Consider the following 14,760-nt stretch of genomic DNA (forward strand, 5'->3'; position numbering starts at 1 on the left):
TAGAAGGCAACAGTTTTGTCTCCTTTTTGGGTCACTCTTTAGAGATTCAGGATTTCACTATGGAGAGATAGGCAAATCCCATTGACAAGAACACACCATATAAAACACAAGATGTGTCTAAATTTAAAATTTAGTAATGCTGACATTCTGGCCTTACTAGATATTAATAAAATCACAGCAGTGTGGGTGAAGGTATTATACCTGGTCATGGCTGGCTTCAATGGAGCTTCCGATACCTTGGAAAGTCATCTGCACAGGAGACAGTGTCAAACAGGTCATACACTCTTTGCCATTTTGTCTATCACTGTAGTGTACCTATAACAGAATAACATACGTAATCTGCTAAACACCAGGTTTGTACAAGGGAATCATGCTAAAATACTGTCCCTTTTCAACAAGTTTGTAAGAAGAATTCCAAACATTTACATTGAATTCATCTTTAATATAAAACAAGGAGTGTGTAAAATATTCTAGATAGCCACATACTATACTGGGGCCAAATTTTCTGTGAGTTGTCTGTTGCATAATTTTTGTGCTATGTTCTCCAGTTCCTAGGACCCTTTAGACTGAATGCGAGATGTTATATCTACACAATTACAAGAACCTAGTTTCAAGTTATTGTTTCTAACCTAGATGTCAAAAAGTTTTAACAGTATTTTGTAGCTTAGATATAAAACATCCATGTAAGTCATTATACCTCCAAAAACCTGGCAACGACAGTTTTAAGTTTTCAGTTGAAATGCCATTTCTACTAAAATTCACTAACTTTCCCGACATGGCTAAACAAGATTGTATATTTTAATTTGATTTTGTAATTAAATCAAAATGACAGATAGTATGGTGAAGAATTCACTTTCTTCCTGAATTATCTACGCTATCTTTTTCTAAGAGTAACTCATTCTTTACTAATGTCAAGATGTGCATGTTAAACCTGACTCTTGCATGAAATACAGAGGAAGACATTGCTTCTACTTGAATTATTTTCCTTGTCTTCAGGCCCCCTTCAGATAGTTCTTAAATCCCCTAGAGAAAGTATGGATTTTACTATGTTGAGACAAAAATTAAGTTAAATGTTGCCAGTGTTTCATTATTAAGAACAGGTTGCCACTCATGCTGAATTGTTGAAATATTACAATCTGCTACGTAGCTCCTGGCTTCTAGACAGGCAGATCAAGCACTTTGTTCTACAGGAGAGGTGGAATTTGGTTTATGGTGGTAATTTACATTGGCTATGTGACCCCTGTCAGAAATGGAAAGAGAGATCAACTCTGCTGGAAACAGACCTTTTATGTTAGTATCTATTTACAGCTGTATAGATCTCAGGCAAAGGTTATATGATAAAGCCTCATCTTTATACTTAGGCTATAAAATTAAGTATTATTATTTCTGAAGACAACTAGGAACCATATTAGAGTTGTTCCTGTGGAACTGATTTAGCAACATATATGACACTTAATTGTATACAGCGTGTACTATATAGACTGTGCCTAAATCTTCTGTGTCACAGGTGCAAATTGGGGATACTTCAGGTGAAGCAAAACCACTGCAAGGCTGGTTGAGTGAGAGGAAAACCAAGTCATTGCTATATTGCAGAATTAATTTACTGACAACACATAAAAAACAGTTCAGCTGTGGCCAAAATTTAAGACACAGAATGCAAAATGCATGTAGTGCATATAGAAATATTGATTTCACTCAGTCCTTGTTAAAGCTGTCTGGATTATCCCTGTCCCTCCTCCTCTCTCAACCCCCACAATATGTGCCTACTAAATTGCCTGTGGCTCTCTGCCAGAAAAGCCATACTACTTACTTAGAAACCACAAGAGGCCCCTTCACATATACAATGGTTTAACTTTGATTAATCGAAAGAGGTATGAAGGTATGAAATTTGGCTTGCAAATATAAACTGAAGTTCTTTAAATGTCAAGGACTACTGTTATGACAAGAACTTATCAAGACTCCACAAGTGCAGTATCTAGTTGCAAGCTAGATATTCTGCCGAGTATGTGCTGTGGGAATGCAATGTGGAGAAATGGGGCAGAAAAACTCACAAGGATGGTTCTGTCCTGCAAATGTGATGTTAGCAAAAGGGGCAAAATCTGGTGACCTAGAAAAGTGCATGCTGTAGAGTGCATATGGAGAAATGGGAAAATGGAACTTTCTGAACTGCACAGCATGTGGGAGGCTTACTTTTAATAAGAATAATATGAATAAAGTTACAGTTCACTAATGTTCACTGGAACAAAGCACGGTTAACAAGCTGAAAGAACAAGAGATATTCAGAGGAAATACTGTAACTACCACATAACATTATCATCTGCAAAAGCATATTCGATCCACAACCTCTTTTGAGTCCCATGTTGAAACTGCAATAAATCCAAAATTTTGGTATCTTTCTAGGCTTAACTTTCCTGAAATAATTTCCTGATGTATTTTTGGCCTCATCTTAATAGATCTAGGCCATTACTTCATAATTTCTTAGGCAATAGTCCTCTAATTATCTCTTGTTCTGCTGAAGCTCTTCTGTTTAAACAAAATAAACATTTCCTATGTTAATTACATAAAATAGTGATATACACACAAAAGACTGGACTTTGAATGGGGGACAAAATAAAATGTTGTCCTTTCATGAAATCTCTCTAGTATACAGATTTATATAGTCAACAAAACACTCAGATTTCCTCTACATTTTGGCATGTTTATGAATAATTTCCCAGTTTGGGGAAGTTTCCCGTCTTGTTATTTATCATCCAGCCACTACATTTTTAAACCTTGTTTTATTTCTCTTTTTTTTTTTTTTCTTCAAATGTGATCTACGATTTAAAGTTTGAAGGTTTTTTTGTCAATGTGTGTGGGTATTTATTTTTTTGACCAGAATAGGCATTCTGAAATAGATGGTAGTAGTGGAATAGTTATCAAATAGTCTGAATGGTAGCAGATGCTTCTACGCTTTCAGCCAGCACTATGTTATAAATGTTTCAGCTTCCATGTCCGTGCTATTACAACTAAGCATGGGAGGAACCTGAATGTCTATAAAACTGCTTTAAGAATATCATTATCATCTGAGGCAGGGAAACACGAAGGCATAGCAAATACTTCCTTCAGTATCCACGATCAAGGAGCGGCAACTGAAGGCCGGCCAAGTGCTCCAAGCGTGCTTACACGGCCGTTACTAAGATTAACAACCACAGTAGTACTTCTCTTATTTAAGTTACTAAGTGCCTGCAGTTTAAGAGTTGTGAGTGCTCAGCTCCAGCTCTCCCTCACAGCCGCTCTGCCAGGCGGGTGAGGACAGCGGTGGACAGGCTCCTCCAAGCTCACCCGGCGCTGGCAGCGCGGGGCCTACAGCCCAGGACGAAGGGCTCCGGCCTAACCGTGACCGCTCATTTTCCCTTTCCCTGTATTACGTAGGTAAAAATAAAAGAGTTACAAGAATAATTACCATCTACGTCCTAATTTTCAGGCTTCAATTTTTTGCTTTTAAGGGACTTCCATAAATTAGCTCAGTGCATTTTAAGGATTAAACAGCAATGAAATTTCACTCACTAAAGTTCATAATGTTTTATTGGGATAACATATAAGCAGAGATTTTTTTTTTAATAGAACAGCATTACAATTTGGTTAGAAAATAATGGCCAACATACTAATGTCTGCTGTAAGGGTTGTGCAAGTTTCTGAGTAAAATTCAAGAATCCAGCCTCAGCCTGTTACAAGGGATTTACATGCAGTTCTGTTCAGAGGTATGTCTACACAGCACCAAGCAGTGCCACAACAAGATCCTGGCAATAACTCTAAATGAGCCTGCCCATTTACTGGGAAAAGCATACGGCACTGCTCGCTTTTCTCCTGGGTAACTGCACACCGCTAGTATCTGAGATAAATCATGTATAACCCGCTCAGGAATCCCTAACACTGCACTCCATTGTTCTGCGGAGACAGGGCACAAAACCGCTGCGTATAAAACGCAAAGTGCATCCCAGGCATCGAAACAATGAAATAAATCTTAGATGACTTTTTTTTTCCACAAGCACATGCCGTGGACTTGCTCATACGTGTATTTTTTTATGTTCGATATTCTCAGGAGATGCAACTGTATATCCTTTAAAGAGATTACTTCAGTCAGGAACGAGCTGTATGGCATGAGTATGTATGCAGGGGTACTACTAACTGGTGTATGCATATAGAAATGTATGTGAAGATCTGAAGACATTTTACGACTATGTTGAAATTTGGCCCTTGTTTTTAATATTTTAAATTACTGTAGAGATGGAAATATTTTAAAGTACGTTTATAGCTTTGCATAAAGATATAAAATGAATGTTTACAATGTCACAACTGAATGTGGAATGGCATAGCCAAAATTCTCAACCGTATACATTATTTTATAAAAGAAAACTAAATTGTACTGTATAAAACTGCTATACAAATTACAGTTAAGGCTACTTCTATCATAACACTGCTCCCAAAGTAGGAAACTTTCCTTTTGTACTTATATATATACCCAAGTCTCTCAAATCTAGCTTTACTATGATATCATTCATTATGTGTAAGTGTTCTGATAGAAACTGCAAAAATATTGCAGGATTTGTCTAGCAACAAGCTAGTTTGAAACACTGGATCAATATGCAATTTCAGGTAATGCCCAGAGTTAATCTGCATAAATTATTCTGTAAATACATTTGCTCTCCTGGTCTAAGTGGGCATTTCTGAATTTGAGCATCCAACCTTTTGCATGAACAAGGACTTTTTTTTTCTGACTCACAACCAAGGAAGGTGAGAGACTGTCTACAGTACTACATGACAGTTAAGCTCAACTGCAATATACTACACTACTGTTAGAAACGAGCTAACTGTGCATTAACATGAGGCTGAAGCGAGACAAAATAAAGGCTACTATTTTCACACACTGCTGCTTAGATGTTCACAGTTTGAAACACAACTTCTGTCTAGCCAAACACTTTCTTTCTTGAACATTTATTAACTTAAAAAAAATAATATGAATTACCAAAAGAAAGAAGTCATCTGTGACACTGGAGTTCATGTTTCCAAACCAAAAACTACTCCGAGTCAAAGCATCAGCAGGAGTCTTAGAATGCTAGACAGAAATAAACTAGGTAATAAAATGCCATTATGTTCAGCAACGCACAAATCTTCTGGATTGACAAGCTGGGACTATTTTGTTAGAACAAAGGATGGTATTCCTTTAAATCTGCCCCTTAAAGTGAAAGCACTAAATTTACTCCTGACTTTACAGAAAAATTTCAGAGATTTTACACAGGTTGCTCTGGATTTACAGCTATGAACAAACTAGAATGAACTATAAAATCAGATGCTAAAATAGTAATCCTGACTTGAACAACAGCCTCATGGAAAATTTTTGTTCCTTTAGCTTCCTGGTGGAACACTTATCTTTGCCATATTGATCTTTTAGCTCACTCTCTCTGTTACTCATCTACTGGTACTCGTGTGACCTCATAAAAAAAAATTAAACAATCCTGTTTGTGGTCAAACTATTTCATGCATATTTATCAGTGAAGAAATACTCTTGGTGATAATTTAAATATACTTGTTATTTTCAAACCATTCTTTCAAAGTCAGTTAAGAAGCTTACAGAATACAATATTCTAGTACTTAAATGTGTGAATCCTTGTACTATCCTCAGAGCCTTCCTAACAAACAACAGGTTAGTCTCTTCACAAAATAATAGGTTAGTCTCTTCAGACACAGAGTACAGCAACATAGATTCAGAATATCATTTTGCTCTCTTACTATCTGCTTTACAATCCCATATATTTTATTTGTGAGAGCACAACAGAAGAGGAATACAGTAACAACAAAACAAAATTAGGGGAAAACCCCACAAAGTCTTTCAGGAAATGTTGAAGTATAGATATATATATATATATAAAAGGAAAAACAAAACAAAACAAAAAGACAGAGACAAAAAAAAATTTGTCCCAGATGAAAAAATCAGACATAAAATAAAATAATAAAAAAAAAAAATCAGAAAAAAGCATTGAATCAAACTGTTTCCTGCAATGCTGGAGTTCCTTGATGTAGTGCGACTACTAAATATAGTATTTTACTAATCTCAGCGGGGAGCTGGCTAACTGCATGCCCGTCAGATGTTTTTAATGGTCACCCCCTGTGGAACAAATCTAAGGAGCGCATGAAAAACACCCACATTTAAGAAAGACCCCTTGCTAGATCATTAAGGAAAGATAAAGGCCTGTACATTCATATGTGATATATAACACAATCATTGTGTCAAGAAAACATATGTTTGATTAGCGCGCCTCAGGTTCATCAATCGCTGTGTCTGCTTCACAGCAGTGGGCCAGGTCTCCATTGTGGCTACTGCAAGGAAGGGGGAAGACACGCAGTAGCTTGAAGACTGACAGTCCAGCAGTAAATCTTGAGAGATTCGAGCATGCTCTTCTCCTACAGAGCTCGAATACCAGCTGTACCATAGTCTTAAATCTTCACTAAAATACAATCCGAGGTTTTAGACTAAGAAATAAACCATTACTGTACCATAAATAGATAACAGTAAGCAGACAAAAGACTGTCACAGTTCACTGCAGTCGTATTTTACATTCCTGACTGTAGTAAGGCAGACACTTGCCATCTATAAAAGCACATGAAGTACAAATAAGACTGAAAAACTTGATACAGTTCCCAAAGAGAATATATAAAATAACTGTTAAATGCAAAATCAGTTTATCTGAGCCAAAAAAGCTTGTACATAATTTATTTTATGTTATTTATATATATTCAGAGCTCCTGTTTTCAGTGGCGCAGGGGATCTGGAAAGTTTGGCCATATATTATGCTCAGTCAGGCAAGGGAGACCCAGCTCTGTCCTACCTCTGTATGTGATGTTTGGTTCTAATTAAAAGAAAATTGGCCAACAGCACAGCTGTTGCAGCAGCATGTGGGATAACCAGTACAGTAAGGTACTTACTGTTTACCTTTTGCCAGTTAAACCTTAACCCAGGTATGCATTTGTATTTGTAAGGCCAGTGTTCCTGGGGAGCACACATGAAATGAGCATTCCTATTTTCAATGGCTAGTATTCAAAAGAGCAGAGAGCTGTTTGTCTGATGGGGAAACTGAAATCACAAGGTAGGACATGGCTTTCTACAAAAAACACTACTATGTTGAAGAGCAGCTTGCTCCTCTGTTCACCTCCTGTAGTCTACAACTAAAATATTTAACACAGCCATAGAAGAGAGTAGTTTAACTGCAATGAGTTAAAAACACTGAACACAATTACTTCCAAAAAGGAATAAGAAATACCTCATTAAAAATGAATTATTAAGAAATGAAAACGCTACAAAGTAATATAAGTTACATCTGATTATTTTTTTTCCCCAGAAACAGCTTATCTGCCCCTGCTTCATTCACACATCATTCATACATAATGGTTCAGACAACTACTGCATGTTCAGGGATAGGAGTTGAGATTAATTTTGTAATTCACAGTCAATGGAAATATGAAAAACCGGCAACTTCAAATGGAGGACTCCTTGGGACCCCTTGTTTTCACTACATGCCCTACAAACGAGGGAGATGAGAGAGCTGCGTTCTGCTAACAGAGCTAATGGAGGAAGAGCTTGGTGCAGAGCACGTGTGGAGGAGCATGTGTCCTGAGTGCCATCCAGAACAGCCGACTGAAACGAGCAAGGAATTTGGTCAGTTTGAAGACAGAAAGTCCTCCATGCCTGAAATAACGCTCTAGCAACAGCATCAGTCGAAATCTGTTTTCATCAACACTCTCATCACGAAGGTTGCCACCTAAGTGAAGAGCTAAGCACACATTAGCTATTCTTTGTTTGCAAACTGCATGTGAAAGCCCAAAACGTGACAGTAATGAACAGGGGACGGGGTCACCATGAAGCCGCAAGTACAAAACCATCTGCCTGAATCTGCTGCAAAACCTGCCGATAGCATAAACTCGGTTTGGGTGCAGAATGTTGATACATGACTTTATGCGGAAAGAATCACCTGCCTTTAATTAGCACAAGAAGCAATCATTCCACTTCCGAAAATCATTCTGCTTCACTGTGCTCTGGATGCTAGAAGGGATGGAACGAGACGACAGCAAAAATACCTCCTCTGAAAGCCTCATCTGAAAGTCACAGCGAGGGGAGTAAACTGTAACTTGCCTCTTTTATCCTTCTTCACCCTTTCTCGTTGCTTTTTAAAGTTTTTTTCTTCGGAACTGAGTTCCCTTACTACAGTTAAAGCTGAGCCTACCGTGGCTGCACCTTCACCTTGATGCTGGCTGAAGCTCTCAGTCTTTCACAGTTTTGGCTGTGTCCCAAGCCACGGTCTGCGTCTAACTTATCAAGTCACGTTAGGATTTGCTTAAAAAGATCTTGGCAGGCAGCAAGGCCTGGTGCATTTAGTGCTGGCTGCAGTAGCTCCTGATAGTTTGCAAACTTTCTCACACACATAAAGACCCCAAAATCTAGAATTAGTTACGAAAACATAATTTACATATATATATATATATATATTCATGGACTAAGTTATGTGCAGGGACATGTGGGATGACTTCTATTCTTATTTGCAAGATGCTGAGGAGAAAAGCTAAAATGTTACCAAGGTCCTATACGCACCACACCTGTGGACACAGGCCATGCCATTATCTAGATGTTCCCCATTTACCTTCCTTCCTTATAGAAACTGAAAGAAAAAGCAGCACCCGGACTGTTTCTGGAGGCAAGAAGAGCAAACCTTCAGCAGCAGTTGAATATAGGGCCTTCTTCCTTGTAAGAGGGAGAGAGGTAACAATGGCCAGAGCAGAAGAGAGCTAGCTCAGACAGATTTCTGGCCAGAAGCCAGGTATTTGGAGACCTTGTGTCAGAAAATTTACTGTCCCTTGCAGCTAGATTTGCATTTGCTTTTTCTAATTCTGCATGCTCTAAAGTTAATTCAGAAACATTCTTCCTGCAGCAAACATTACCTCCTGCAGTATGCCCTCTGAATATTCTCACTTTCCACAACCTGCACCTCTTGCCTTATGCAAACTGATATGGGAACGATGCTTATGGATACTTCTGGCAGAAGACTTCCACTGTTTTTCTTTGTGGTCAAAAGTAGGGTAACATGAGATGGTCTACGGTCAGCAGAAACTTTTCTGAAATAAATGGAAACTAATAAAATCAGTCCTTGAAGATCTACTCTGGGTCACTGGCATCAACTGTGGTGCTGTCTACGTTCTCTCTGAAGTTAGCGGATTTAAAAAAAAAATGCAATGAAGTCCAGGTGCTTTGATTTTTACATGAAGCTCTCAAGAACAATTTTTGCTAGCAGCTTGTTCTGTTTTCTCTCTCCCTCTATTTCACATTCCCAACATGTTTTTTTACTTTTGGCTAGTCACGTACAAATTAGGGTTTGGAGACCTCGGAGCCCTTACCTATGTAACACAACCATTTGACTTCAAGGCGAATTTCAGTGTAGCGGGACACCTGCACATTTCTGAGAGCCAAGGAAGGATTCTCAGCTAACAGGTTGCCTGGTGTTGTGCAAATCACAGATGCCACTAAAATCCTCAATAAAATCCTGACTGACCTGTTGCCCTTGCTGGGCGGAAACTTATTTCCCTGTTAATTCCTATTACTGTTAGGACAAAAATAGTGGTTGTCTTGAATAAATGGGTAAGTTTTGTAGCAAAATAACCTGATAAAAGAGTGTAAGTTTTCTCCAGAGCACAAAGACTGTAAGTTCACATGGTTGAGAGAGTTCTCCTATTTCCTGATTTCTGCCCAGTTGTACAGAACTGTAAAAAAGCCAGTGAAATTTAGAAAGCTGCACTCATTTTGGCTGGGATGGAGGGAATTTTCTTCATAGCAGACCGTGCGGTGCTGTACTTCAGAACTGTGACCAAAACTGTGTTTTAGCTGTTGCAGAGCAGCGCTTACACTAAGTCAAGGACTGCTCTGCTTCTCGTGCTGCCCTGCCAGCCAGGAGCCTGGGGGTGCACCTGGGGGAGCTGCTGGGAGGGGACACAGCCAGCACAGGTGACCTCAATGACCAAAGGGATGTCCCATACCATATGGCATCAACCTCAGCAATAAAAGCTGGAGGAAAGAAAGAGGAGGGGGGATATTCAGAGTGATGGTGTCTGTCCTCCTAACTAACCATTACACATGATGAGCCCAGCTTTCCTGGAAATGGCTGAACATCTGCCTGCTGATGGGAATTACTGAATGAATCCCTTGTTTTGCTTTGCTTGCACGTGCAGCTTTGCTTTACCTATCAAGCCGTCTTTACCTCAATCCATGCATTTTCTCACTTTTGCCCTCCTAATTCTCTCCCCATCTTGCAGCAGGGGAGTGAGTGAGTGGCTGTATGGGGCTGAATTTAACCCACAACAGTCCTTTTTGGTGCCCAACACAGGGCATAAGTGTTTTAAGATAATGACAGCTTTGAATGGAGCGTGCTAGACTGATTTTGTAGCTGTTTAGCGATTAATTGGCATGCTCCTGTAGTTACCACAAGGCTCACTCTCCCTATTCTATATTATTACTGCTTATCGTCTTACTTGGCTCTATCTGTGAACATTTTGATAACAGATTTGGTCGTGCGCCTGGCTGGCAGATGGCCAGGGCACTGATGCTGTCCATGCCTGTGTTGTAAGGTCAGAACTCCAGTGTGAACTTGAGTCAGTCACAGCATGGTGCAAGCATGGGTAAGCCCACGCCGGAGCAGGTACACCTCTGAAGGGATTGTGGCCCATGGATAAGCTCACACAGGAGCAGTGGGAAGGGGAGGAGTTCACTGCAATGTTAAACCCCATAGCCTGGTCCAAAGGTACCAGGGAGGGAGATTGTAATGGATGTACCTTTAAAATGTTGTAACCCATGATTTGAGTTGTATGTTATAGGAAGTCCTATAGCAGAAACAATTTGAACCAGTGGAGGATGAGCCTCACAAGATGTCGTGAAAGTGCAGTAGTGACCAGACCTAAGTTGGCTTTAGCATCGAATACTTCCACACAACACATCACCTCTCCTTTCCTGAGTGACTACCGTAACAGGTGGAACCCAAGTCATGGACTAAATGAACTCAATGGAAATTTTACAGACATTTTACAGGTTTGGCCCATAGACTAAGGATTGTTATCTGTGTGTACATCAAAGTATGGGAAGGTGGGCAGTTCTTAATGCAGACGTGTTGGATACCATGGGACCTGAGCATGCTGTAAATGCTATGGAATAAGGGGTGGAGATTTTACTGGTTTTGGCTGGGGCAGAGTTAATTTTCTTCATAGTAGCTGATATGGTGCCATGTTTTGGATTTGTGACCAAAACAATGCTGAAAATGCACCAATGTTTTAGTTGTTGCTGAGCAGTGTTAACACTAAGTCAAGGGCTCTTCTGCTTCTCAGGCTTCCCTATCAATAAGGAGGCTGGGGGTGCACAAGAAGCTGAGAGGGGACACAGCCAGGACAGCTGGCCCCAATGACCAAAGGGGCCATCATATGAAATTATGCTCAGCAGTAGAAACTCAGGAAAAGGGTGGACTCATAGCATTTGTCTTTCCAAATAACCATTACAAGTGATTTCCAAGAAAGCTCTGCTTTCCTTAAACATCTGCCTGACAAGCAGAAGTAGTGATTGAATTCCTGATTTTGCTTTGCTTCTGTGTAGCTTTGTTTTATCTGTTAAACTAACCTTATCTCAACCCACAAACTTTCTCACTTTTGCCTTTCCAATTCTTTTCCCCACCTTGCAGCAGCAGAATGAGCGAGCAGCTGTGTGGTGCGGAGCTGCCTACCAGGGTTAACCCACAGTAAATACCTCTATTAACTCAACCATCAGACAATAGTTTGGTAATTGGTAAAAATGCAAATGTCACATCAGGGAAGAAAAAAAGAAGGTATCCAGAGAGACACAAATTAAGATAACGATGACTTTGTCACCTATTTCTACAATAGGTGTTTATAATCCCTGCCAGGAAGAGACAAATACTTCTGCTGAGATTCCAGTACTGGCCACCAAGCATGGCATAGTAAGAACACACAGGAAGATATTACCCCTCTGCAAAAGGCCAGATTTTGATGTTCTCAATGACAACACAGCACAAAATCATTCCACGCATCATTTTACAGGAACCGATCTGACCAACAAGCAAGTACAGTGCCAATCAAGTTGACTAAGACCCTAAGGAACTGGGACAAGAACCAAAAACACAATTCCAAGGCTTGTTTTGCAGCAGCAGGTATTGACAACATATAGCAACACTCTCAAGCTGCTCCAAGGGGTTTCATGAATGCTTATATGGATGAAGCGCTAATTGCTTTAACAGCCTTACTTCATTTTTTAAAATCCTATTTTGTCCTGGTTTTTGGAGATATGATTATCTTCAAAGAAGCATTTATATAAAATCAGTTTGCCGACATAGCCTGCAAATCTGTTTTACATTAATCATGCCAGAAAGACAGATATTATAATTTCAAAAGCGTCCTTTAACTATTGTTTGTATTTCTCAATTTGAACTAGCCGTGAGACTTTTGTACTCACTCATACCAGACCATTTGCTTGGACTCCAGTTCCAAGCTGACAGTGGCCACAAACCTTTCTACAACGACAGGCTCAAGGACAGAACAGGACCATCTGGGTTTACATTCAAGTTTTTAGAACTTGCTATACTCTTCATGAATGGCTTTAGGGGGACGCTTTCTAAAACATACATTTTCATTCATCTGCAGGGAACTTTGTACTTTCTCTGATAACCAACTAACACTATAATCACAATTATATTGTGATAATAGGTTGAATACATCGAATCCTCCCCCCCTAAAACACAGTACATTTTACTTTTTTTTTTTCCTAGGGAGACCCTCTGAGGAAAATCATGTCAGCATTCACGACTCACTGAAGGTAAGCTTTTGTTTTATTCCAGTTTACCACGGTTCAGCCTCATTTCACCCCTAAATATATGATCACTTGAACAAAATCACCTCAAAATGATTTAATTTCTAGCTATAACTTGTGCAGAGTAAGCTCAGTAGATAACTACTGAGGAAGAGTGGAGATGAATGGCACTGTGTGTGTGGGGGTCGCCTTGTGTAAAGCAGTGAGCCAGGAGAAAGGCTGAAAGAAGCAAAGAGAAGTAGCTGCTTTCTAACCCAAGAAGAATGGCACTGAGGGCATGGTTTAGTGATGGGTCTTGGTAGGTCAGGTTGACGGTTGTGCTTGGTGATCTTGAAGGTCTTTTCCAACTTAGATGATTCTATTAAAATGAAAACAACAACAAAAATGAAGATCATTGTGTGAAAAACTAAGACAGGACATTCAGGATGGGAAGATACTCTACTCTCCATCAGACACACAGACAGGAAATGCCTACTGATTTTCTGGGAAACCATGAAACTTCATTCCAATGTGCTGCTTCAAAGGCCTCCGTGGGCTTTCCCCTCCATCACAGCATTACTACTGATTTCTTTTGACTTTTTTCTACAGGCCTCCTCAGCAGGACAACTCTCTTGAGAATGAAGTGCAATACTCGACTGCTTTGACCCAATTTCTAGCCACCAGAACAACAAAAATTTTTAATGACTCCTTCTACTACAGCTATTTGAATCTGGAATCAACAGTGAATGGTTGGGTGATTTTTCTGCTTGGTTTTAATCTCTAAACCTTGCAACCCACACCAATGAATTCATGCAATATGCAGAGCTAATTCAGAGATCTTGTTCTCCTTGCTGTGGGAAGAGACAAAGTTGGACTGAAAAAAAGTAAGGTGTTGTTTTTACTGAGGTAAAAAACAGATTCAGAGGTAAGAAAGAAGGAGAAAAACAGCTATTGTCAATTTTTCCAGGGAGCTCTAGTAAATTCAGTATGCATATTTCACTAAGCCATGTAACTAAGAAAAACTAATGAAAGGAAACCCGCTTCTGTCCAGTGAAGAGCAATGAATTTTAATTAACTAAGTAAGCAACATTTTGTAATTGTGACCAGATTTGGAAAAGAACTTTTGAATTGAATTTGTTATTTCATGCATCATCAATGGGTTGTCATACTTGGGAACAAAATGTTAACAAAGGAAGCTAAAGGGCACTGCATCAAGTTTCAAGAACATATAAACGAAAGTTGTGATAACAATTTATATCCCGATTATTTTCTTCAGGCTTAATGCGGAATCCCTTGCTCATTCCTTTTGTATTAAGAATTTCCAGTGAACTCAGATTTGATTGTCATGGTGGTCTCTCGGAGATCTCCTTAAGAAATGGCTTCAGACCTAAACTCTTTATTATTAAAAAGACCAGGAACTCTTTAACTATCATTAACACTGTTCGGAAGATTCAAAAACCTTCAAAGACTCAGGAGGGATGGATGAGAAGGTCACTGTTCTTTATTTTGGAAGCCAAAAGCCCATTCTGTGCTACAGTCTTTAGCAGCTGCAGCTAAATCCACGAAGAGAGCCCACAAAGTGGTCACAGCATGACCTGAACTAAAGTTGATGACTACTTCAGATACTACACTAAGTCTGAAACAGGCAGACTTGCCCTTTTTTGCGCTTCCTGTCAGAACAGACACCAAGGAAAGCAACATTATGAATCACACCAGAAGGACAATCCAAAGAACATGAGAAAGTCCTGGGCATATCTGCATCAGCCAGCACAGTACAGGGCAGAAATTGCACAGGCATTACTAACCTCAGGCAGTAAGTCCACAGCGTGGACCACAGCTCATGGTGTGGGACAGGAGCCCAGATTAGCCAAACATTATGAAGGGTGGCCAGGCTT

At 39.6% G+C, this 14,760-nt stretch overlaps 1 protein-coding gene across 3 annotated transcripts in view; it reads right to left on the reverse strand.

The window, feature by feature from the left end:
* The window catches only part of STAU2 (staufen double-stranded RNA binding protein 2), a 168,124-nt gene that overhangs the window by 61,148 nt on the left and 92,216 nt on the right, over positions 1–14,760 (reverse strand). For 2 of the 3 annotated variants that reach the window (XM_048077025.2, XM_066993093.1), the window contains exon 13: positions 202–315. The exons of the other annotated variant lie outside the window; for it this stretch is intronic. In XM_048077025.2, the coding sequence (XP_047932982.1) occupies positions 202–315 (114 nt within the window). The remainder of the gene's footprint in view (positions 1–201; positions 316–14,760) is intronic. 3 annotated transcript variants of the gene reach the window in all.

This window comes from Anser cygnoides, chromosome 2, assembly GCF_040182565.1.
Source record: "Anser cygnoides isolate HZ-2024a breed goose chromosome 2, Taihu_goose_T2T_genome, whole genome shotgun sequence".
Classification (NCBI taxonomy): domain Eukaryota; kingdom Metazoa; phylum Chordata; class Aves; order Anseriformes; family Anatidae; genus Anser; species Anser cygnoides.